This window comes from Hipposideros armiger, unplaced genomic scaffold, assembly GCF_001890085.2.
Source record: "Hipposideros armiger isolate ML-2016 unplaced genomic scaffold, ASM189008v1 scaffold_284, whole genome shotgun sequence".
Lineage (NCBI taxonomy): Eukaryota > Metazoa > Chordata > Mammalia > Chiroptera > Hipposideridae > Hipposideros > Hipposideros armiger.
Genome location: NW_017731634.1, coordinates 1,076,694 through 1,102,672, shown reverse-complemented (window position 1 = coordinate 1,102,672; position 25,979 = coordinate 1,076,694). Strand labels below are relative to the sequence as shown.

The window sequence follows — 25,979 nt, the reverse complement described above, 5'->3', positions numbered from 1 at the left end:
AGTGACACAGTCAAAGTCCTGGGCATTGGGCAAGCACATTGGTCCCTCACAGATGGGAACAAACGGTGTGGACCTCATGTTGCCCGGTCACTGCCTCAGAGAACGTGTGTGGTGGAGTAGAGAGGGGTAGAGAGGGGACCGGAGCAGAGCCCAGAAAACTCCCTCAGGTGAGGAGTCAGGGCTGGGCATCTGGAGAACCGGCGCACAGTAGGGGTCATAGAGCCCAAAGCTTGAGGAGCAGAGCAGGGAGAGGACCCTGGTGGTCTGTGGGGCCCCCAGGTGGACAGCAGAGCGCAGATCAGTGCAGAGCGTGAGGAATGGCACGAGAGAAATAGGGACCAGGCCTGGGGCTGACACGGGGCGGCGTGTGGTGCTGGTCCCGTCGGCTGGGCTGGGAGATCTCAGAAGTCAGGGCGCCCTGGGCAGCATTCTCAGAAGGGTCTTGCTTCAGGAATGGGGACTAATTGGTCTTGGACTGAACTCCCCTCCAGACCTAACAAATCATAAAAGCAAGACCTGAAACTGTGCCCAAGTTACTTAACTGCATCCAGAACAAAGCTCAAGGATATTTATAGGAGCACAGAAATATCCTGCCCCCAACAAAGTAAAATTCACAGTGTCTGGCACCCAATCAAAGATTACCAGGCACGCAAAGAATGCAGGGAAGTGTGGCCCATGACGAGGGGGACGCTGTATCAATCGAAACCAATCCAGAACTGACACAGATGTTAGAATTAGCAGAAAAGGAAGTTTTTCAAAGTTATAACTGTATGCCACTATTCCAAAGTTAAGAAGAGACAAAAGATATTAAAAAAAAGAACAACGTTGGGGCCAGCCGAGTGGCTCAGTTGGTTAAGAGTTGGCTTAAGAGTGCGAGCTCTGAGCAACAGGGCCACCGGTTCGATTCCCACATGGGCCAGTGATGCTGCGCCCAAGCTGAGCTGTCCCTGAGCTGCCAACAGGTGGCAGGATGACTCAGCTGGTGTAACAACAAGATTGCCTGTTCAATGGTGTGCTATGCCCACCCGCAACTAAGACTGAACTTGGCAGCTTGAACTGAGCTACTGCCCGGATGGCTCAGTGGATAGAGTGTGCGCACTTAACAACAAGGCTGCTGGTTCGACTCCCGCATGGGATGGTGGCTACGTCCACCCGCAACTAAGATTTGAACACAGCACCTTGAGTTTAGAGGCCACGAGCTGCCGACGGGAAGTCAAATGGCGACTGGCATGCCCTCCACAACTAAGATTGAAGAACAAAAACTTGGCTGGTCCCCTCCCCCAATTCCCCAATAAAATCTGAAAAAAAAAAAGAAAAAGAACAATGTCGAAGTTCTAGAAATGAAAAGTATGAGATGAAAAATACACTGTGATGTGATCAAGACAGGTGAGACACTGCAGAAAGAAAGATTCACGAACTTGAAAACACAGAAGGTATCCAAAGTGGAACACCAAGATGAGAAAGAAGAAAAGGAAGGGAGGGAGAAAGGGAAAGAGAGCCCGTGAACAGTGGGACGACATCAAGCAGCCTAATACAAGAGTAAGTGGGGTCCCTAAAAGACAGGTGAGAGAGGAAACTGTGACAGAAAGATTATTTGAAGGAATAAGGGCTGAAAAATCCCCAACTTTGATGGAAACTGTAAACCCACAAGGAGCTCAATAGATCCTAAGTGCAAGGAACATGAAGAAAACTACACCGTGTCACGTTAAAACGAGACTGCTCAAACCCGTGATAGACAGAAAACCTTAAAAGAAGCCGGAGAAAAGGGCCATGTTTGTAAAGAGAAACAAAGGTAAGGACAACAGCGGGCTTGACACTGGAAACACCATAGACAAAGTCACAGTGGAGTGACATTGTGGATGTACTAGAAGATGAACTAGGGCTCTATATCTGGAAAGAACTTGTATGAAATATAGTGTGACAGGTTCTCAAGGTCCTGGGCATCGGGCAAGCACAGTGATCCCCAACCGATGGGAACAAACGGTGTGACCCCATGTTGCCCAGTCACTGCCTCAGAGAACGTGCGGGCGGGGTGCAGAGCCCAGAAAACTCCCTCAGGTGAGGAGGCTGAAAGTAAAAAATGAAAGTAAAATCAAGACATTTCCAGACGAACGAAAGCTGAAAGAATTCATCACCAGAAAACCTGTATGACAAGAAATGTTAAAAGGTTAAGTCCTTCAGGCAGAAGGAAAATCGTGCCAGATGGGAATCTGGAAGGAATGAGAAGCCGCAGAAGTGGCAGCTATGAGGCTAAAGAGATGAGACTTCCCTTTCTGTTTGTTAAATACTCTTTAGAAGATAAATGACTGTTTAAACAAAAATAATAACAATGTATCATGAAGTTTATTAGTTACATGAATGTAAAATGTATGAAAGCAATAGCATAAAGACTGGGAGTGGAGAGAAAGAACTGTACTCTTGTAGGTTCCATATGTGAAGAAGTGTAGCCTGTGATAAATTAAAGGTGTAGATTGTAAACTTTAAGCCCCTAAATAGCAAAACAAAGAGTTACAAATACTAAGCCAACAGGGGAGGTAAAGGGGAATCATAAAAATACTCAATAATCCAAAAAAAAAGGAAAAAAAACAGGACTAGAGTGTAAAGAGGGAAAAAACAGCTGGGGCAAATAAGAAACAAATAGTAAAATGGTACGTTTGAACCTGCTATATCAATAATTATATTAAATGTGAATGGTGTAAGCACTTCAATTAAAAGATAGAGACGGTTAGACTAGATTAAAAAAAGCAAGACCCAACGACATGCTGCCTACAAAAAGCACGCTTTAAACATAAAGACACAAACAGGACAAGGATGTGAATATTAGTCAGAAGAAAACTGGAGTGGCTATACTAACATCACAGGAAGTAGATGTCAGAGCAGAGGCTATTACTGAAAACAAAGAAGGTGATTTCACAATGATAAGGAGTAAATTAATTAAACAGCATGAAAACCCTAAATGTTTATGCCCCTAATAATAGAGCATCAAAATGACGAAGCAGAACTTGATAGAAATGAAAGCAGAAATAGACAAATCTACAATTATAACCAGGGATTGCAACACACCGTTGTCAAAAATGGATAGAACAGGCAGACCGAAAATCAGCAAGGATACAGCAAACTCGAGCAATATCAATAAGATACACCTGATTGACATTTACAGGACATTCCAAACAACGAGAGCAGAACCCACAGTCTTCTCAAGGTGCACACAAAACATGTACCAAAAAGGACCATATTCTGCGCCATGAAAGAAGTCTCAGTTAATTTAAAAGGACTCAAGATACTCAAAGTATGCCTCTCACCACATGAAATTAAATTAGAAAGCAACAATGGGAAGATCTCTGGAAAATTTCCAAATATTTGGAAATGAAACAATACATTTCTAGCCAACTCATGGGTCCAATAAGAAATCAAAGGGGAAATCAGAAATTACTTTGAGTTAAATGAAAATGAAAGCCCGATATATAACAATTTATGGGATGCAGCTAAAGCAGTGCTCAAAGGAAAAGCTATAGCAATAAACTCTTATATTAGAAAAGAAAGGTCTCGCAGTGTGGAGGCTCCTCAAAAAATTAAGAATAGAATTACCAAATGACTCAGCAATCCCTCTCCTGGATATCTACTCCAAAAATCTGAAAACATTTATCCATAAAGATATATGTGCTCCAATGTTCATTGCAGCTTTATTTATGGTGGCCAAGACAAGAAAACAACCAAAGTGTCCTTTGATAGATGATTGGATAAAGAAGACGTGGTATATATACACAATGGAATACTATTCTGCCGTAAGAAAAGATGAAATAGTGCCATTTGAGATATCATGAATGGATCTTGAGATTATTATGCTAAGTGAAATAAGTCAGACAGAAAAAGTCAAGAACAGTATGATTTCACTGATATGTGGAATATAAAACTGAAAACAACAAAGGAGCAAGACAAACAAGTAAAGAAACAAAAATTCATAGACACAGGGCCGGCCAAGTGGCGCGTTGGTTAAGAGTTGGCTTGGGCCGCCAGCTCTGAGCAGCAGAGCCCCGGTTCAGATCCCACGAGGGCCAGTGACACTGCCCTCTACAGCTAAGATGGCTTAACCTGGAGCTGGGCTGCCATGAGTCACTGGCGACGGTGTAGGCTGCAGTGAAGCTGCAGTGGGTTGCTACGAGCTACTGTGAGTGGCTGGCAGCCAGCATGAGCGGCCATGAGCCGCCGTGAGCAGCCGTCCAGTGGCCAGTGATTGATCTGCCTCACCCGGGAAGAGCGCAATGATGGTGCCAACTTGGGCCAGTGAAGCAACGTCCTCCACAACTAGACTGAAGAACAAAAGGACAGGAACTTGTCTGTTCCCCTTCCCCGATTCCCCAATAAAATCTTAAAAAAAAAAAATTCATAGACACAGATAATAGTTTAGTGGTTACCAGAGGTTAAGCGGGGAGAGTGGGTGGTAGACAAGGGTAAAGGGGATCAAATACGTGGTGATGGAAGGAGAACTGACTCTGGGTGGTGAGCACACAATGTGATATATAGATGATGTATCACAGAATTGCACACTTGAAACCCATGTAATTTTACTAACCACTGTCACCCCAATAAACTTTAATTTAAAAAAAAGAAAGATTTGAAATAAGTAACCTTAGCTTCCACCTTAAGAACTAGAGAAAGGACAGTAAATTAAACCAAAAGTAAGCAGAAGCAAGGAAATAATAAGATCAAAATAGGAATTAATAAAACAGAAAACAGAAAACAAAAAGTTGCTTGTTTATCAATGAATTGATAAACTGCTAGCCAGACTAGTCAGGAAGAAAAGAAAGAAGATACCAATAATCCATATCAGGAACAAGACAGGAGCTATTACTGCATTAAAGGGAGAAGCGGCACGAACAAACTTATGAGATAAATCTGGCAACTTGGATGAAATGGACAAACTCCTTGGACAAACGAGCAAAGCGTGCACCTTTGCCAAGTGTGGAGAAATCAGAGCCCTCGGGCATAGCTGCTGGGATCTGAAAATGGTGCAGCCACTTGGGAAAACAGTTTGGTAGTTTCTCTAAAAGTTTGAACTTTTATATACATAGGTATAGACGCAAAGTATATATCGGTATATAAGCGAGACAAATAAAAACATGCGTTCACACAAAAGCTTGAACACGAGCGTTCACAGCAGCCAACTGTGCAAACAAGCCAGCCGTCCCTCAGCAGGTTGGGTGAGTGACAGGGTGTGGTGTGTGCCCGACGGGAGACGGCTGGGCTGCAGAGGGAAAAGCCGATACTCGATACTCGCTGCAAAACTGCACACGAGTGAAAGAAGCAGCGTGGAAGACCACACAATGCACGAATCCACTCAGACGAACCGTCCAGGAAAGGCAGGCCCACAGATGGGCGGACCCCTGGCTGTGTGGGGATGTGGGGTAGGCAGAGTGTGAGCAGGCACGCGGGGGCTTTGTGGGTGAAGGAAATGTTCTAAAACGGCACCGTGGTGTGGTGATGGCTGCCCGACTTCGTAAATGCACTAAAAATGGTGGAATCACTAATACACATAAATTTTATGGTGTGTGAATGATACTGCAATAAAGTTGTTAAAATAAACCGATTGTGATGAAATCAGTTTGGTGTACGCTACATAACACTGTTTCCTCATTAAAGCTTGCTGAACTAAGGTGAGCGTGTGCACTAGGCATCGTGGGCTTGCGATTATCAGTAGCTGGCCCCACCCCTGGTGGTGGCAGAGGTGACCGTGTGGGGTCACTACTCGCTGGCCCCTCCAGCCCTCTCTGCAGCAGGCACTCGCTCGCTGGGTGGGAAGGGCTTTGGAGAGTCACAGTGTCCAACCCCTGCATCACTGCAGGGCTGATTAGGTCACTTAAAAAGGCGGCCCCAAAACAAACAAAAAAAAGTCGGTCCAGACAGATGGAAATCTCTCCTCGCTTGACTCCCCTAGAGGACGAGCGCCTCTCCCCTCGCCAGGCTGAGAGACTGGCCCACGTATCACACGCAGCACTGCAGGCATTGTCCTCCGCGTTCTGTAAGGTGTGTGACAACTGCGGGTGTGCACACATGCACACGGGCTTAGAGCCCGCATGCTCACACACAGGCACACGCTTGCACACATGTGCTCACACACGGCTGCATCTTGCCAGCCGGAGGGCTTGCACACCTGCTGTCCCTTCTGCCAGAGCTCCCGCCACAAGACCCAAACAGTTAGCGGAGCCAGCGTCAGGGCTGCCAGAAGCCACATGTGGCACCTTGTCTGCGTCCTGCAGCTTAAGAACCTGACACCTGTTTATCTTTCTGGAAAGTTCCACCACTATCCTGAAGACACTTACTCTCAGCCACTTCCCCGTCGTCCTGCTGCAGCTCCACGTGCAGCGTGAAGGAGGAGCCGTGAGCCACGTCCATCACCTCCGCACCCAAGATCGCGATCCTCGTGGCTTGTGCTGGGAGAGAGCAGAGCTTGGCTGCGTGTGTGGCTGGGTGCCCCGCCCGCCTGCCCACCCACAACCCTAACAGGGTGGGACCCCCAGCTGGGCTTCCTGTGTCTGGGAGGGGCTCTGCGCAAATGCGCACGACTGCCAAGGCCAGAAATCTGACCGGCTGCCTCACCAAGAAGTGACCCCAAAGCTAGGATGGTGACCCCGTTTTCAGGGTCAGCTGTAATTATTTTCTTCTGTCCTAAAATATAGATATTTTATTCCAGCACCGGGAAGTGAAAGAAAAGGGGGGGTACGGAACATCCACCCACCCACCCTCCTAATTTTAGCTGATGTTAATTACAAGACGCTAAAGCAAGTATATGTGTATATGTAAGCAGCTATATATCCACATACATAGTTTTTCAGATTTTAGTCTTAAGTGTTCATACAGTCACTCTATTTTTTGTTTTTTATGAACACCCTTAAAAGTCATCTGATGCACTCTAATACTGCTGCTTCTGCCTCGTCACCACTTAATATTGTTTGGATTGTATTATCTGTTTGTGTTTTTATCACTTATGTGATTGGTCAAACTATACGACAGAAGCTGTAAGGGGAAAACTTGCTTAGAATTATACTCTGTGCCCATCACACGACTTTCTCATCATTTTCACACATCTTGTGGTTCTCTGTGTGGACTCTCTCAGCCTCCAGTGCTGCACACATAGGCACCTTCTGGCCGGGCTGCCCGTGACCATGAGCTTGAAGCTGGCACCTGAGTGGGTTCCGATTTGGTCTTTGTTTCAGAGCCAAGTTCTGTTGGCAAAGCCATTGAGCAGTTCAGGTCACGGCTGTTTTTGCAGGTACTTCTATTTCGGCAGTTTCCTGGCTTCACTTTCACTTTAGGTCCAGGAAGTGACTCTTTTTGTTGTTGTTTTGTCCATAATGATTCAACTGTTTCATGGATTTGCTGACTTGTAGCATTTGCCTTTTTCCCGGTTACCTTTGTAGTTATTACTGGCTGAACTGGGTGAGAAACAGTTGCTCCTACGGTGACCAGTCCCAGTGGATGTGCAGGTTTCTTAAATATAGAACCTTTTCTTGCTGAACCAAGCTTGCCAACCCCGAAACTGAAATTTTCGGGAGAAAATCTCGTGATGGATTCTTCAGACGAACACCCACATTTTTCCAGATTGTACTATGTCCATTATCTCACTTTCCACAAAGACAAACGCCCTTGTCCCTGCCAATGTAACCACCGGGCGTAGTGAGGATGGAGGTAAAGTCCGCTGTCGGCCGCCAGGCGAGGCGGTGCCTGCAGCACGCGTGGGGACCGTGCTGGCCTCACTGGTGGCTTTTGGATCCCGCTCCTTGGCTGCATTTCACGCCAACGATGCACGCCGGACCTGCAGGCACGGTGTCAGCCTCCCCAGCCTAACGGCCACCGTGTCGGTGGCCCTCTCCGTCCTAGTGTTTCCAGCTACAATTATGCAAAGTGGTTCTTTTCAGAACTGACTTGACAGTACTCGACAGACTGCAGAGGCCTGCCGAGAGTTGAAGCACTCAGTCAGGTCTGCACACGGCAGGCTGTCCAGCCGGCCCCCCTCCCGCTGTCGGGACTCAGGCCTGCGCTCCCTGGTGTGGCCCAGGGGAAGTACTGTGGCCACCTGCCCCAGGCTGGCCCGTCGAGGGCGGGTCCCCTGCTCCACAAGGACCTGCGGGAATGTCCTGGGGCCTGAGAAGCTGCTGATGGTATTTTTGCAGTGTCTGCTACCCAGAGTCCCTGAGCCCCCAATAGTGATGACGTCTGGTGCAGCACAGTGGGGCTGTTTAAAGGCAAAACCTGAGAGGCTAACTGGAGCTCCTTCGGCAACTCGCCAGCCAGGAGGGAGCCGCACAGGAGCGTGTACGGGGTCACAGGTGCTGTGGGACAGCCTGTGCTGCTGCACAGAGATGCTGGGCACCCAGCCTGGGAACCAGGGCCCACGTTGGCTGTGGGAGCCCCACGGCAGCTGCCAGCCTGAGACCCTGCTGTGGGGAAGCGAGTCCACACCTCACCCTCCTGCCCAGGTCTTTCACACCAGGTATTCCAACATGACCCCAAATTTGGGGATGGTTGAAACCAGGATTCCTTCCCAAGGTGATTTACTAAGATGCTCTTGGGAGACCCAGGGCCCTGCCTGAGGGAGGGGTGTCGGCTCGGCCCTTAACCCGGGCTGCGGGGTGTCTGTGCACCCCCACACATGCGGCATAGGTGCCAGGACCTCTCCTTCAGGACCTCGGCCACCTCCCTTCCAGGACCTTCGTCCCCACTGAGGAGTCCACCGGCTCAGCAGGTGCCCTCGTGGGCTGGGGCAGTTGTTATTAGTGCCCCTGGGGCCTCCCCCACCAAGGGTCCCAGGGCCCACCTAAGATGCATGGGGGTGGTATCCTTGTCCTGGACTCCAATGGGGGGCTGTTCTGATGCTCAGGGGGCAACACAGGGAGGGGGAGGCTGCTCTCGCCCCCACAAGCAGAGGCTCCTGCAGGCCACAGGCCACCTGTGCTCATGTCACAGTGCAGAGCGCTTGGGGGTGGTGGTGGAGGGAGACCTTGAGGGGGCCCAGATGCCCAGGGCCCCTGGGGGACCCCCATGGTAGGGAGAACTGCATTCTGGGAAGCCCTGCCCGCAGCAGGACCCCCCTTGGGTCCAAGGTCTGACTGGGAGACCCTGCATGTCACAAGCCCTTTTGAAACCACACTGGAACAAGTTTTCTAAGAAGGGAGATTTTAGATTCCACTTCATCCTAGCCCCCCAACACCTCCCGTGTGACTGTCCAGGGCCAACTGAGAGAAGGTGCAGGCAGACCCAGACATGGCCCCGCAAGGCCCACAGGAAGGCAGGGGTGGGGTGAGCACCTACCCGCTGGGTGGCTGTTGATCCACATCCCATGGTAGATGACCCCGGAGCAGTGGACCATGCGGCCTAGTCCGCTGAAGACGTCACTGTGCCACTGTCCCTGTAGACAGAAGTGCAGGCTCAGACAGGCTTCAGCACTTCAGGGGATGTGGGATGCCAGGGGCGGCTCCGTCCCACACAGCACCTCTGGGCTCTCAGGCTCCCAGGGGTCCCTGGGGACCCAAGGCTGCAGAAAACCGTGCTGTCCCCAAGGGAGAGAAATTACACTGCATTTGAATGCCATCCAACCTGCGTTGCAAAAATGCACTCCCCTTTGAAATTTAAGAAGCCAGGAAGTTTGGGAACAAGGACACAAATACCACATTCAAACAAAACACCGGCTCTCAGGGGCACACTTTTCAGCACAAAAATCCTTTCACACCCAGATGCTGCATTTGTACAGAGCCCTACAAAGGAGGCCCAGCCTGCACGGACAGACAGTGGTGCGCGTACGGCCGCCAGGAGGGGTGCTCCTTCCTTGACAATGGAAAGGCCCATTAAAAACACAGTGTGAACCCGCACAGCCACACACTCAGGAAATGCTGGCTCCCTGCACCCCAACGCTGCCTCCTCCACAACCAGCCTCTTTCTAAACCACACACACCACAGGGCGGAAGAATAATGTAAAATAGCAGGAAAATTATTTTTGTGGAAAATTTCGAGATCGTAATGGTATTTTATTTGACTATGAATTACTCCTATTAGAAGAAAATGTAGCCAGCGGCACGTTTGGTTCTATTCACTCTTCTGCAGAAGCTAATTGGGCCCCGGTTCCCTGCCCTGCCCTCCAAGTGGGCCCCAGGCCCCCCAGCAGCTGGGGCTGGGCTGCAGGCGGTGCTGGGTTGGGAGGCGCTGCCAACAGGGGGACCCCAGGTCTTCATAACTCCGGCCACAGGCTTGGGGAAGAGATGTGGGGGAGGGAGTGCAGCTGAGGCCGGCTTCGCGTAGCCCAGCACAGCTCAGCCTTCAGGTCAGGGCGCCAGACAACTGGCGGCCCCTGTGGGCGCCTGTCAGCAGTGGAGAAACAGCTTGAGGCTACCGGAGGGGCTGGGCTGCCAGCTGGGGCTGCCAGGTGGGCAGAGGCATGCATGGCTGCCTCCCACGGGAGGCCATGGCTCCTGGCTGTCCTGGGGCCACGGGCAGCCTTATCCCTCCAGCCCCGAGACCCAGAGAGCTGGGTCAGCCCAGTGACGGCTCGTGCCTCCTGAGCCCAAACACTGGCTGCATCTGGAGTGCTCAGCGCCACGCATGCTGCATTGCAGGTCGTTTATCCACGTCCCCTACGATGTGGCTCACATGTGCAAGGCATGGGCCAGGCCCAGGTGGGGGCGGGGCGCTGCTGTGTCCTGCAGACCAAGGACCCACTGAGGACCGCCAGCCAACCCCGTGGCCCTGTGCTACCCTCCTGGGCAACCGCCCAGAATCACCAGTTGACCATCCCTGTCTCCAGCACAGACTCCAAACAGCATCTGTGGGTGGTTAGGGCTGCAGGAGGGGGTGACAGGGTACACATGTGCCTGCATGGGGGGCGGCGTATGTGCTGTGTATGCCTGTGTGTCTGGCTGTGTGTATGCATCCGTGTGTGGGGCGGGGGCAGCGTGCCCACTGGTGATGATGGGGATGAGGTGGGCAGAGGAGGAGAGTGCTGGTCTGAGCTAAGCTGCTGTCCCCAGTTGGTATGGGGACAGCCCTGGGAGGGCAGGGCACCCAGTTACTGTGTGCTGGGAGGCGGCGGGGAACGCTTACTGGTGCAGAAGTTGCTGGAACACTTTCCTTAGTCGAGCACGCTTCTCCGCCCGCCACCACCCTGGACCTGAGAAGTTACCAGCTTTGACTCAGGAAGCAGAACTGACAGCCACGTGAGACCCAGATGCGCCAAACCAAACTCATCACCCCCAACACCCTCCTCGCCCTTTTGCCTAAAAATTCACGCTCCTTTTGTGAGGCTTTGGCTCTGTGCTAGAGTTGGGGAGCAGAAAGCACTGTGCTTCAGTCCCCGGCCCCGGGCATATGGGGGTGGTGGGGCTCCAGAGAAGGCCCAGGCGGAGGGACGGTGCCACAGGGCAGGCTGGCCGCCCAGCAGAGGGCCAGTGCCCCGCGCCGTCCGCCCTCCCTGAGTGGAGCTGCCGTGTCCTCACCCACTCCGTGCTGGGCAAGCGTGCTACCTGCCCGCACAGCGGCCAGCAGTCTTCCGACTGGTCCTGCACAGTGTGCTGGGGTCCTGGGGCCAGGCCAGGCGCCGAGGCCGCCAGGACAGGCGGGAGGCTGGGAGTGCAGATGGACACTGGCTCCGGAGCCCAGTCTGCACCCACCCGGGAGGGCTGCATTCTGCCGTAGGGGGGCACCGCACGTCCGCACGGGGTTCCCGCAGACGGGGCCTCACCCCGCCTCTCTCGTGGTTCTCCATCTCGTGAGGCCAAGTGCTCCCGCCAGATAGGAAGCGAGCCGTGGCCTTTCATCAGCTCCTTTGCCTGCTTTTCTCCTGGTTGTGGTCACGTGTGTCTGATCTGGTCTGAGGGATGTGACCTTCCTGGAGGCAGGAGTCACCCCTCCATGGATGGGCTTGTGCACTTACTGGTTCTATCAGGACAACGTAGGACTCCAGTGAGCACAGGCTGAAAGCCTCTCCAAACAGCACGGTGACCACTGGGCCCATCGACCGCGACGGGCCTTTGTCACAGTCCCACAAGAATGGTCATTTTTCATCTCTGCTCGCCCTCCAGTCCGCTCTGCCCTCTGCGACAGGCAAGAAAGAGGGGAGGGACAGCAGCAGGTTGCCGGCCGGGAAGTGGGGGAAGAGGTGAGCAGGTCACAGTCATGAGGGTGGCCTGCGGGCCCAGGGCTGCAGCCGAGCTGGTGTAAAGCTGCCTGTGGAGAGGGGGTGCAAACCAGCGGTACGTGTGCCCACCGGGCCTGGAAGCCACCTGTACCCCCCAGGGGCCGAGTGGTGTCGGGACCCTGTGCAGTCGTGGTTCGGTTACCAACAAAACGCACCCCCGAATCTGAGCCCATGGCACCAATGTGGGCGAGCAGATATTCAACGCTTTAATAGGGAACCTAACAGGGCGCATGTATTGCAGTGAGCAGTGTCACCACCCAACCACACAGGCTCCTCTAGTCAACGTCACAAGTCATGCCTTTGAAAATTGTGTGCGTTCTCAGCTAGCTGACGTGCACCCAAAGTACGAACAGACACCGATTAATACGACTTAACGAGGCGACGGCACCACGGGGGTGGGGGCTCCTGGCCAGAGGCTGGGCCAGCCGGGCATGGGCACCACGCTCACCGCTGCTCCCCTCCTCCTCCCGCTCAGGTGAGGCCCCAGGAACAGCGGGCACGGGAAGACGACTGCCAGGGCCAGCGTGGGTCCTGTGTCCACACCACAAATAAAGCCAGACTGGGTGGGGGGGGACGGGTCCAGCATTAGGACATGGTCTCGCAGGTGATGGTGAGGTCACCTTATCACCCCGCAGTTGCTGGGGTGACCCCAGGACCCTGGGGGTGATGCTGTGGGCAGGCGGGTGCAGCCTGGCCTCTGCATCCCTGTCGGGCTCAGCCACTGGGCTGTCCTCCTGTCCCGAGTGGCAGAGGCTGAGCTGCAGGTCTGGACCGGCCCCACTTCTTCTGGGCAACACTTCGTCTCAATGAGCTGGGGTGAGGGCGAGGGACTCCTGGGCACCTCCCCACTGCAGTTGGGTCTGAATACATTGGAAGAAGTAAGCACTTGATGCATCCCATTTCAGGAAGCATTCTGCGTTAATCGATGCTATTTTTCTTTCTGAGAGAAAAGTCACTGTGCTTTTATTGGACTCGCTTCTGCCTGTTGGTGCCTCCCCACCGCCCCCCAGGCAGGACGGAATCTCCACCCGGGGCAGAACCCCCATTGGTAGCTCCCCCTCCAGCCCTCCCTGGGGCGCCAGGGCCCCCTCTCCTGGGTCTGCCTTGGAGGGCGTTCACAGCGTGGAGGAAGTAGCCGCCCCACCATTGCCAGACCTCGCACTGGAAGCGGTGAGGACTTTCTCTGAGGTCACGGGCTCACAGACCATGTAGGGTGGCCTCAGGTCAGGCCACATGTGAGGATATGGCCCCAGTCACCTGCTGGGCCCTGTGACTGTCCAGGGACCAGGGTCTCTCCAGCTTTGCCGCAGTGGTTGGTGGCAATGGATTGGGCACCTTTACCCACCCATCTCCAGACAGTCCCCAATGTCAGCAGGGTCCATGGGGTGTCCATGATCCTGGTCCTTAGTTTCTTGGATTTCAAAGTGTGAATTGTGCTGAGTTTTTCTGATGCAAACGCGAGCTGCCTTCATGCATCTGGTATGATATTGCTGACGTCTGAACCCCACAGGGAACATGTGGCTGGGCACTGGTCCCACGATGACCCGGGAGCCCAGACCCCTCCTCCCACATCTGCGTCTCATGGTTCTGTGTTCAACATGCCCCTGAGGTCACAGCCCCACATTCCTGGATTGGGGCCTCCTGGCCCGAGGACGGTGGCATGGGGACACAGAAACCCCTGGCATTCCTGCAGACGTGCAGGAGAGGGGCAGGGAGGCTGGGAGCCCGTGGCAGGTGAAGCACAACGCTGGCCACCTGCTCTGTGCGCCTGGCAGGTGCACCACCCAGCAGGCCTCCCTCCGGGAAAGCCAACACAGACACGCAGCCAACGCGCACGGAGCCGGGGACTGCACCGCACGCACACAAGCAGGCAACGCTCGGACATGGTTCTCTGACCAGCTCAGACTGCTTCCATCGCGCCAGGTGGCCTGCTCGTCCCCACGGGCTCCATCACAGATTCCCCAAGTGACACTGCCCTCTGAGGGGCAGCCGTATTGATAGGGGTCACCAAGCTGCAGCCATGTCCTTGGGAGGAGCTGGTGAGCTCGCTGCCGCCGCCACCACCGGTACACACAGGTCCCACGGAGCTTGAGGCAGCACAGAAGGTGCAGCATAATGTACACCAGGACACGGGGTGACCCGCCCAGGAACTGTGCAGGGCGGGGGGAGCAGAGGCAAGAGACACTCTCAGGCCCCAAAATGAACGGGTTACGCCCACGGGCCACCAAGCCCAAGTGTGCAGTTCCTGTCACTGGAGTGGGGGAGGCATTTGGCTTTTCCTTTGGTTTTCTTTTCTTTCTTTCTTTTTCTTTTTTTTTGGGGGGGGAGGGGATTGAGGGAGGGAAACAGTGTTGGGTAATTGGGGAAGGGGACCAGTCAAGTTGTTGTCCTTCAATCTTAGTTGTGGAGGGCGCCAGTCGCCATCTGGCTTCTCGTCAGCAGCTCGTGGCCTCTAAGCTCAAGGTGCTGTGTTCAATCTTAGTTGCAGGTGGGCGTAGCCACCATCCCATGTGGGAGTCGAACCGGCAGCCTTGTTGTTAAGGTGCACGCTCTATTCCCTGAGCCATCCGGGCAGCAGCTCAGCTCAAGGTGCCAAGTTCAGTCTTAGTTGTGGGTGGGCGTAGCCCACCATCAAACAGGCAATCTTGTTACACCAGCTGAGGCATCCGGCCACCTGTTGGCAGCTCAGTGACAGCTCAGCTTGGGCGCAGCGTCACTGGCCCATGTGGGAATTGAACCAGTGGCCCTGTTGCTTAGAGCTTGCGCTCTTAAGCCAACTCTTACCCAACTGAGCCACTTGGCTGATCCTGGTTTTATTTTCTGATGAAAGACACTGTAACATTTTCAGGGATAAGTTTTTTCCAGGACTAATTTTTTGAAGTTTGATGATAAAGCTCTACATCAGGGAGTACTGGGTGGTAGAGATGGCTTTGCAAAAGGCTCACCTGCCCCTGGGAGGGAGGGTGGCCTGTCGCCGCTGATACACACAGCCCCTTCTCCGGGGTTCTGGCTACACCACTCCACGTCACCCTGAACACCTTTGGAGTGGCTCACCCCAGGGCCAGGCTGACATCACCGGTGGTCGAGGAGGAGCTCGAACATATAGCACTCACACACTCATTGTTCCAGTCTTTTCAGAAAATAAAATTACCTTGAAATAAATAGAAAGCAGAGTGCCAGGTGGGTGAGTGGTGCAGGGGGTGCCCAGGCAGCTTTCTGGAGGCGACCTGGCATGGAGGAGGGTGCAGTGGAGGCTGCCATGGCCCTGCCTCGGGGTGCGAGCTCTGAGGGGACACTTCGCATGGCCTGGCAGTGACGTGTTAGCAAGCACATGCCCCCGAGGACAGTGGCTATACATGCTGGTGGCCCAGCCAAGGGAGATGTCAGAAAGGGAGGGCAAGGGACCCGTGCAGCAGAGTCCTGCCAGGGACTGGTGATGGTGTCTCTGAAATGGTGGCAGTGGCCATGGAGGAGGATCAGCTCTTAATATTGTCATTGTCAGGAGGGCACAGGCCCATCTCTTTTCGAAAAGACAGAAAACAAGTATTGGTGAGGACGAGGGAAGTTGGGACCCGTGTGCTGCTGGGGGCAGGAAAAATGTGCCACCGCTGGGGAAAGTGATGTGGCGACTCCCCAAAAAGTTACACAGAATGGCCATGGGACCCAGCAACCCCACTCCAGTGTGTCCCCAAAGGAGCCGACAGCAGGGCCTGGAACAGGCCCGTGCACACCACGCCCTCAGCAGCGTCACTCACAGGCGTCCATGGGTGGATGGACAGACGGACAAGCGAACTGTGCTTCACCCACATGGTGGGAGAGTGTTCGAAAGGTAAGAAGGAAGATTCTGACACAGGCCACACGTGGATGGACCCTGAGGACACTGCTGAGATAAGCCAGTCACAGAAGGACAAGTACCGCCCGATTCCGTTTACTGAGGCCCCTGGGGGGTCAAACCCCCAGAGACAGAAGGTGGGATGGGGGTGCCGGGGCTGGGGAGTGAGTGTCTAATGGGGACAGCGGTTCAGATTGTGAAGATGGAAAGTTCTGGTGGTGGTGACGGCTGCACAGGGAGAGTGTGCTGAATGTCTCTGAGCTGTGCACTTAATGAGTAAAATGGTAAATTTGTGTGTATTTTACAATAAATTTTTTTAAAAAGTGGGGCTAGATATTTGCGTAGGGAAAGATTAGGGAACAGCTGCCCCTTGGGGAGACATATCTCAGGGTGTGGCGCCTAACTCCCTCTGGGGACTCCATGGCTCTCAGGTGACCCCCACACCCGAGGTTGGAGGTCAGGCCCAAGAGGTGTCCCCACAGCACTGACAGGCCTGCGCTGCGACTGGAGCCCGAGACGGCTGTCGTCCTGAACCCACACCACGGCTCACCAGGCGGTGACAGATGGTGACTACTTTCCTGCCCAAGTGACTGCAAAGGATCCTGGTGGCCCTGAGATGCAGCCTGGCAGGAGTGAGCGAGCACAGGTCCCAGGATGTCCCCAGACGTCGGCCAGGCCTTCCCCACTTACCCTGCGTCCACACCAGTCTAGAAGCCATTTTTATTTTTATTTCTTTTAAAGATTTTATTGGGGAATTAGGGAAGGGAACATTGTGCTTTTCCCGGACCCATCAGCTCCAAGTCAAGTTGTTGTCCTTCAATCTTAGCTGTGGAGGGCCCAGCCCACCATCCCATGCAGGAGTCGAACCGGCAACCTTGTTGTTAAGAGCACGTGCTCTCACCAGCTGAGCCACCCTGCCACCTGTTGGCAGCTCAGCTCAGGCGCAGCTCACTGGCCCATGTGGGAATCGAACCAGCAACCCTGTTGCTCAGAGCTCACGCTCTAACCAACTCTGCCACTCGGCCGGCTCTAGAAGCCATTTTTAAAAGGTGGGTGGAGGGACGGGGAACTCAGTCACTGACCCCAGGGCTGGTGTTTCCTGCAGGACTGTGCCAGGCTCAGGTCTTCTGGTTGCCGTCTGTGCTGCTGGTGACAGCACCTTCCTCAGTCCTTCCTACCACCTGCTGACAGGGACTCTAGTGCCCGAGACAGAGGCCTGGGGCTGTCCACATGGGACACTGTGGGGGGCAGTGCTCCAGCCAGGCCACCAACACGACCTGGGGACGGTGTGTCCGGCCGCACTCAGGGCTTCAGGTCACAGCTGGGTCGTCTGCGTGTGAGGCTCCAAAAGGGGCGGCATTGCAACCAGTGTGAAATGCAGGTCAACGGCTTGAATCTGGGGAAGCGTGACTTGGAAGACCAGGATTCTGTGACATGAGGGACAGTGTGGCCTGTGACACTGAGGGGGCCACTGTCAGGGCAAATGCTGCCTCCTTCTCACATTTCCTCACAAGCTGCAGCCTAGGAATTCCCCCAAAGTCCAGCCAGTCATCAACATGGAGCCACGGGCTGCTGGCAGGGCTGGGCTGCCCTCTGGTGGCGTGCGACGGCGGTGGGCGCCCCAGCCGGGCGGGCGTGTGGAGTGCATTCCAATAGCCCCATCCCCTCAACTGAGCCACGATTGGCAGAGGAGGTCTGAGCAGAGCCCCAAAGTGCCGGAACACTGATGCCCCGTGAGCCCCTGGAGGTGGCCAGGGGGCCGAGGGACACACCAGCCTCTGGGGGTGGGGCTGTGCTGGGGGCAAAGCCTTCCGTAATTCTCTGGAAGGATGTGAAGCTTCCTGCCAGCCCTGCCTGGCCTCACACGTGCACTGAGTGTCCCAGGCAGTGCCAGTGCCCCAGGTCTTGGGGACGAGTGGGAGCGGGGACTTGAGGCTACCCTGCCACTCCTGGTTTGGAGGGCCTCCTCTGTGCCTTGGTTTCTTTGGTTTCCTTTGCGGGTTGGGAGGTTTGATGGTATAAAGAGCTGAGGACATGAAACCTACCGCCACAGGTGGCCGGTGCTGGGGTTGCACTAGAAACCAGGTCCCACGGTCAGCCCAACTCTGCGAGCTGTGGACATCTGTGGGGGCGACTCCAGGAGTGGTGGGGTGGCTGATGGAAGGAGGAAGGTTCCGACTGGGTTCCTTATGTTGCCGCTGGTGCTCATGGTGCCCACGGCGTGCCACAGGCTGCTCCAATGAGGACAGAAGGACATCGCCCTCGGGAGCTCTGGCAGGTCACGGCAGCATTTGCAAATGGATTCAGGATAAGTGGCTGCTGCAACAGCCCAGGCCCGCAGGGTGGTGGCAATGAGGACGTGGAATCCCATGAGCGCACTGAGGACACTGGCTAGACGGGCTTGCAGTCCAGGAGTGGCCTGGTGGTGGTTTTGCAGAGCAGGGCTGTGTTCTGTCAGCAGGGCAGAGGGCACACTGGGAAGCTTTCTGTGCTCCCACCCCAGCCACCCCATCCCAATAAGGGCCCTGTGCCAGTCACCAATTTACCATGTCAGCCCCAAACACACCCTTTACTGCTCTGTGCTATGGCGCCAGACCTGGTTTCTCTGTGCCCGCTGCTGCCATGCTGGGCTTTGTCCACACAGGGTGCTGTCAGACCCTGGGTCCAGTGTGTCCAATCCGAACTCCTCAGGCGTGGCGGTTGCCCTCAGTGAGTTCTCTGTGCCGGCGGCGGCTTCCTGTGCACCGGCCCCGGGGGCTGCAGCCACCCCAGCTGCTCTGCAGGGTCTGGGCTTTTTTTCCTCATCTCACAGGCTCATTCCTTCCCAATCTTTGCTCTGGCTTTCACATGAGAAACTGGGCAAGGACGTGAATTCACCTGCCATGCACTCCTCTGACTGGCTGTGACTTGAGCTGAGCCTTCAGAGACCCCAGTGGGTCCTTGTCTTCCGTTAAGTGCTCCAGGACACTCGGGCGGGTCCGCGGCACGGACAGGCCTGGTGCCGCCATTCTGCACTGTTGCCGTGTGTGGCAGCACTAGGGCCCTTGATGCAGCTGGTGCCTCACAACCAACCACGCAGACAGCCCCTGTGGTGAAGCCCCTGCACACCACGGGCGCCCCTTCCCAAGGGTGCAGCCCTACAGTCAGGCCCAGCACGTGACCAGGCCTGCCCAAGCCCCATCTCCGGGGGCCTCCTGGGCCCTCTCTGCATGTTTTCTCCGTGTTTCTGCTTTTCCCCCTTTCAGAGTGCCACCTTTCATGTGACTCCCTGGTGCACTCGCTTGTGGCTCTTGGATGCCGCCCACCTGGCTCAGGAGCCCCCTCCCGTCTCCTCTGCCTCGGACTCAACACCCAATCCGCCAGGATGCCCGGTGTCTTCAGCTGCAAACCACCTGCAAAGGCCACCAGCGCCTCCTGCTGACCACAGCGCCCTCCGCATAAGAACCAGAGGGACCTCTCACACAAAAGGTCAGGCCAGGGGTCGGCAAACTGCGGCTCGCGAGCCACATGCGGCTCTTTGGGTTCGTTCCGTCTCAAAAGTTTGCCGACCCCGGGAAGAGCCAATCCTGTTCCTCACAATTTAAAAATTATTCGAGGGCCATAAATATACTTTTACATAATCACCATTAGGTGAATAATATCCTTTAAACATTTTATAAGTGAAACTATGATAGCTTTATTTTCATTTTCAATTTTACTTCAGAGCCACATGTACATACCCAAAGAGCCGCATGCGGCTCGTAAGCCGCAGTTTGCCGACCCCTGGCGGCTCTTCCATCTCAAACGTTTGCCGACCCCTGGCTCAGCCCAGCAATTCCTTCCAGCGCTTCCCTGCTGCTCAGAATAAAACTCTGACCCGCAGTAGCTTCAGGGCCCACGTGTCACCCCAGGGGACTCCCTGCCTTGTCTTCCCCTCCGACCAGCCCCCACCATGCAGGTTCCTGCCTCAGAGCCTCGCGCTGGCCCTTCCTGCTGCCTGCAATGCCCTTCCCTGCAGTCTTCAAGTGGCAGCTCCTTGTCATCACTCAGGTCTCCGTGCACATGACGGCTCCCAGGGAGGGCTGCCCAGCTGCTCTCTGGCCACCAGCTGTGCTTCGCCGGGCTGACAGGGCTACTCGGCCATCTACTCCCACAGGCTCCTGTGCTGACCGGGCGCTTGCCGAGTCACCCACCTCTGGTTCCCATTTGTTTTGGTCCCGGCCAGACACACAGGTTTGCGTCCAGCAAAAGAAAGAATGATGGACTCTGGGGGCCTGAAATGGTTTCGATGTGTCTGAACCCTTTCACCCATGTGTAGCGCCTAAAACTTACCGCCAGACACTAGAGATAGCGCCTGCTGCAACGACGAGGGGAATGGGCGCAGGGCCTGTGAGGACACGGGTTACCTGCACTGCCCCCATGCCACCAAGGAGGCACCTGGGCCCAAGGGCATTTCTCATCAGAAATGCTTCCCCAGGTGGCAGGAACCTCACCCCCATGGGGTGACAGCAAAGGGTCATGGGGGCGGTTCAGGAACCAGCTCAAGCCACAGTTTTGTCACCAATAAAGTGAGGACTGTCACTATCCCTACCTCACAGGGCAAAGAGCAGAACATGAGCTACACCTGCAAGAATGCCAGGCCCTTGCCTGGGCCCCGTGAGACTCCCAGTTACCTCATAGGTGGAGCCGTCTGCACACCACAGCACCCCGTGCCCCTGACGCTGGTCCCGAACCCAGTCGCCATCATACTTGTCACCGTTCCTGAGGGACAAACGCAGAGGCTGCTCTCAGGTGGTGGAGAGCCAGGTGGTGGCGCTGACTCAGACCGGCCCCTCCGACCGGGCTCAGCACGCACCACTGGGCTCAGCACGCACCACCGGGCTACGGCAGAAATAGGCCCTGAGCAGATGGCCGTGAGCTGCTGCCGTGCCAGGGCCAGCCGCGGGGGGCAGGCGGCCTGGGCCCTCGGCAGGGCGCGATGACAAGCACCGTCCCTGACAAGAACATGGCCGCCAGCCCCCAGGTATGCAGGACTTGGAGAGGACAATAGAGAAGAAAAAGCGGGGGTGAACCCACAGATTCAAATGGCAGGATTCTGCATGAGAAACTGGCCCAGGAATTTAAGAGGCCTGACGTCCACCCTGTGGCCGGAAGGAAGGAAAGCCTCTGTAGGCCGCACCCCAACCCCCACCCTCCCAACCTTCCTGCGAGGTATTTTATTGGGGGGGGGTGTGTGTCAATGTTTTCCTCTAAACATACAAATAACCAATTCCAGTAATAGAAGGAGAAAGTGCAGAATCACACCAAAATACAGCCGTACTTTAGCGACTGGATATTAGGGGTGGGGGACAGGCTGTAGGGGCAGCACTCACTGAAAAGCCATCTGCCCTTGGCCATGTCGCTTGTTGTTGTGAAACGACCCCCGGTACACTTGCCCGTCCTGGTCCACCAGACACCCGTGTCCTAGAAAAGGAGTCGAGAGGCCAGCGTCAGCTCAGGCCGTCTGCCGGGCAGACCCTCCCTGGAGGAGGAGGACAACACACCACCACCCAGGCTGCAGGAGTCAGCACCCTCCCCACTTCGGCGGCCCTTCCAGGGGACAGACAGTTTGATTTTAGACAGCGCCAGCAGCCGCGACACCAGTGGAAGTGGCTCTGGCGTCTGGCTCTCAAAGGTCCTGAGTGAGGGTGGGAGGGCCACCACGGAGGGGCCCCTCAGGCCCCCGCACTGAGGCTGAAGGGCTCTGAGTCTGGCTGGGGCAGCGCTGCTACCGGTCAAGATGTTTGTCGGGAGTTTGTTTACGGCTGTGAAGGGCCTCATGGACCCACTCGACAGGCTGGGTCCAAAGGCAGAGGAGACCCGTGTGAGAATGAGCCTGCAGTGTGTGTTTGGGATTTTCTGGTTCTAGACAGTCCGCAAGCGTGAGAGCGTTCCGACTCTTATGTGGGTAGGAGCTGGACGAAAGCAAAGACATGCCGTGACCATTGTGCTGGCCTCCGGGTGGCAGTTCTTCCAGGAGCTGAGCACTTTGGCCTTGGGGCCCAGCTGGCTGCCTGCCCCACCCTCCTGGGGCAGAGTCCGCCCACCACCCGTGTGGCCTCCGGACTCGCTCTGTCCAGCAGAAAGAGGGGGACGTGAAGGAGCTGAGGCATCAACAGGGCATGTGCTTCCGGTCCCCGGGAATCCTGATGCTGTAGGAAGGACCCTGTGACTGCAGCTGTGTGGTCAGGAGACCCGTCCAGCAGAGCCCAGGCCCGAATGCTGACCCGGGGTTGTGAGCAAATAATAAAGTGGCAGTCTTTTGGAGACACTAGGTTTTGGGTGGCTTGTCACACAGTGGCGGCTAACGGATGCACAACCCACGTTGCAGGCACAGCCCTGCACACAGTGAACTGCAGCAGACACAGTTCCGAGGACAGGGGGAGGAGCACACTGTCACCTCTGACCCCCACCTCCAAAGTCTGGCAGGCCAGGGCAGGGGTTCCGGGACCTGAGTGCACATCAGCTTCCCTGGTCAAGGGCAGGTCCCCGAGTCCATCCGGGCCCACTGAATCCGGGATCAGGCAAGGGTGCTGGCATCGAGCGTCCCCCAGCCACTCTGCCCCGTATAGCGCCTGGCACGTGGCTGACACACACTGGGTTCTGGCGAACGTCAGACCTTCTCTCATGCCGTGGGAGAGCTCCCCTTCGTAACGTCCACCGGCTTTGTACTTCACGACGCCATGGCCTTGAGGCTCTCCCAAAACAAACTGTCCAGAATAGGTGTTTCCTGAGGCGGACAAGGTGGGGGAGAGACGGACATTCAGGGACAGGGCTCTCCCATGTCCCCTGAGGGACAACGGTTAGTTCCCGCCGGTCCCTTGAGCAATGGTGGCAGCAGGTGCCACTTCAAAACAGATGAGTCTCGTTATCTTATTTCTGACTCTGGCTCACGAGAGAAAATGTGTCAGGTGGGTCTGGACCCGCCTTCCCTGTCCTGTAGGAGTGTCTGATCCCCTCGCCTCAGTCATGTGAGTGCAGACTCAGCCCTCCGCTGACCCTCTGTCGTGCCCTAAAGTCCATGGGTGAGCCTTCTGTCCACTGAGAACTGACCACCATGCTTGCCTGTAAGGTCTGAGGGTCTGGTGACAGCCCCTGGCCAAGCAGTGGGCAGCATGGCAGTCGTCCTGCCCCAGGCTGGCACACTGCTGTTACGAGATACCTTACGGAAACCAGGGGTCCCCAGTTTACAGATGCAAGTGCCTTCCGCGTCCAGAAGGGAGGGACCACCTTATGCCAGAGATGGTTTACGAGAAAGGAGTCGGCAGGCCCGCCACCGTCTCCACAGCTAACCTGATGAGGCCCAGTGCCGGCAGCCTTCTCCCATGATCTCTCCATCCACAAACTCGCCTTCGTAATAACTTCCATCTTTAAACATCAGCTTCCCACGACCTGGTAAAAGGAATTGTGACGTGAAGTCAGACAGTGGTGGGGAGTGACTGCTGGTACCTGCACATGGCCGGGCTTCAAAGGGCTCAGGTTCCATGTGTGGCTCTCTGCAAACTCACCCACATACACATTTACCAATAAAAATGTTCCTACACATGAGCGGGCGCCCTGCTGTCTTGGCCAGAATAACTGCAGAGCCATCAAAAGTACAGAAGAGACCCTGCCCCCAAACTTTCTCGGGGGGTGGGGGGGACAACTACGGCCACCTCACCTCTGTCCACACCAGGGCAGAAGGAGAGAATCTGTGGACACAGATGACACTGAAGAATACATTTAAAAAATGTGGACCCAGTCTGTCCGGGCCAGGCTCTGACAAGAGTCTCAGATACGAGCCTGTGCCTGGCCTGGAGGACGAGTTAGAGGTTTCAGCACAAAACTGAGAAATGTCTGTGTGTAAAAACACTACAATGAAAGTCAAAAGTTTAAAAATATGGAAAATACGGGCGGCCAACAGATACAACAAGAGCTCATATGAGAAGATACCAAAAGACCGATTCTCCAGCAGAAAAACGGGCAGGGGATGTGAACAGGGAGCGGCCCAAGCAGACATAAAACCGTGTGAGCAGAGCTGTGGGATGTCTGGGCCCTGCCTCCGGCCAGGCCTCCTGGTGACACCCACTGAGACTTTCTCTCCTCTGTGGTTGTGACTTTCTGCAAAAGCGGGTAAGCTCTTTATCATTAGAAATAAACCATAAAGGCAACTGCCTTTATTTTCACTTTGGCAAAGATGAACTAATACTCCATAGAGGATTTCCAACTTGTAGCTGCCTCTGCCCCTGAGAAGATGGCAGGCTGAGGGGTCTTCTGCGGCCCTGGTGCCCTGCCTGGCCTTGCTGCCAGCCACCAGGGCAGCATGAGGGCGCCTTGTCCCGTGAGCCCCAGTGCTGCAGGAAATGGCCTTGCCTCGGCAACAGTGAGAGCATGAGGGCCCAGTGTGGCTGGCACCGCTGCCACCCACTGCCCCAAGCTCCCCGAGGAAACGTCACCTGTGAGGTGGCAGCTGTGGGAAGAGGCCACAGACGTTTCTTACCGTGTGTCTTCCCTCCTCTCCATTCCCCTTCGTAGCGAAAGAAAGAATTCGGGTATATGTAGACGCCGTAACCTGAGTATTGACAAGAAGACACAGGTGAGCACGTGACATAGGTGACCTGGCTGACGTGTAACAAACACCCAGGTGGGGTGCGGTCTGGGGGCGCCGCACAGTGTGCAGTGTGCAGCCCCCCTTGGGGGGCTCTGAAGGTGTGTGTGTACTTCACCTCCTGGGAACTCCCCAATACTGCTGCCCAGAGGCTCAGTTTGGGGGTCAGGGCTTTTTCTATTTACTGTCCCTCCGTCCACTCCTTCGTCCCACCAAGCCCCAGGATCACCTACTCGGCGCAGAGAAGCAGGCTCAGCGGGAGGGGAGCTGGGTCCTTGAGGGACGTGGTGGTGCGGGAAGGGGTTGATAGGAGGGTCGGGAGCCTTCCCGGAGAGGGGACATCTGAGCTGAGCCTCATTAGCCAGAAGAAGGTGAGGGCGCGGTGTGGGAAGGAGCCGGCCCTGCCATTTCTCTGGAAACCCTCCCACGGCTTCCTGTCCCCTCAGGTCAACCCAACTTGCGCCCAAGGAGGGCCTGCCCAGCTTCTTCTCTTGCCAGTTAGCTGCTGAGCGCACCGTCCCCTAACTCCCAACTCCGGCAGTTCCCGGAAAGGACAGGGCCCCCTCGCCACCAGCCCCATGTTTTCAAGGCACAACTTGGGGGTAGCGGTTCTAAAGACGCGTGGGCGTCACCACACTACTGCATCTGCCATAAAGATCAGCTTCTACCCGAAGCTAGTGGCGTGGACTCGGAGCTCACTCCGGTCCCTTTTCTGTGACTCCCAAGAACAGCTCCTATCCAATCTCCTCTGAACCGCGCGTCCAGGTCGGATTTCTCCCGGCCTCTTGAACCCCGCCCAGCCTGCGGAGCACCAGCAACACGGAGGCGCTCCCTTTCCAGGGTCTGGGGCGACAGGGCCTCCGGGGTTACCAGCTCGGGCCCGTGGAGGCGCGCGTGGGTAGCCCCACTGGGATCGGGGATGCAGGTTCCGGAGCCGGCTCCGGGACTCTGCCTGCCTCCCTCCTACCCCAACAGAGGCCCGGTAGGGCGCAGGGCAGTCGGCCGCTCGCCCCGTGGCCCTGCAGTCATTACCATCCTGCGGTGGTCGCCCCTGCGGGTCGCGGGGTTGCAGACGGGAGGTTGGCCTTCTCTGGCTGGCAGCTGCCATCTTGCTTCTAGAGGTTTCCCTTAGCAACCAGCAAAGCCCTCCTCCATTGGCTCGTTGGTCGCTAGGGGACGTGGTCTTGGGCTCAGTCCCTGGGCGATAACAATCTCTGGAGCGGAGTACTCCGGGCCGGGAGCCAAAGAACTCGCCTGCGCCTGCGCGGCATGGCGTATTTCCGCCGCTTACGACCCTTCTACGGAGAGGACCGCCCCCGCCAACGGCCTGGGCCCCGGCACCGGAAGCGGAAATGGTT

The 25,979-nt window shown here is 55.5% G+C and overlaps 1 protein-coding gene across 2 annotated transcripts in view; it reads right to left on the bottom strand.

The window, feature by feature from the left end:
* The window catches only part of MORN1 (MORN repeat containing 1), a 54,834-nt gene extending 28,970 nt beyond the window's left edge, over positions 1-25,864 (bottom strand). The window contains exons 1-8 of one of the 2 annotated variants that reach the window (XM_019658457.1): positions 25,654-25,861; positions 24,514-24,585; positions 23,328-23,426; positions 22,654-22,764; positions 21,368-21,458; positions 20,669-20,756; positions 9,310-9,406; positions 6,321-6,431 (exon numbers count right to left, since the gene is read on the bottom strand). In XM_019658457.1, coding sequence (XP_019514002.1) covers positions 6,321-6,431; positions 9,310-9,406; positions 20,669-20,756; positions 21,368-21,458; positions 22,654-22,764; positions 23,328-23,426; positions 24,514-24,585; positions 25,654-25,729 — 745 coding nt within the window. In that variant the 5' untranslated portion in view covers positions 25,730-25,861. Of the gene's footprint in view, positions 1-6,320; positions 6,432-9,309; positions 9,407-20,668; positions 20,757-21,367; positions 21,459-22,653; positions 22,765-23,327; positions 23,427-24,513; positions 24,586-25,653 lie in introns of both variants that reach the window. The other variant, XM_019658458.1, reaches the window with a different exon arrangement.
* Positions 25,865-25,979: the final 115 nt, after the last annotated feature.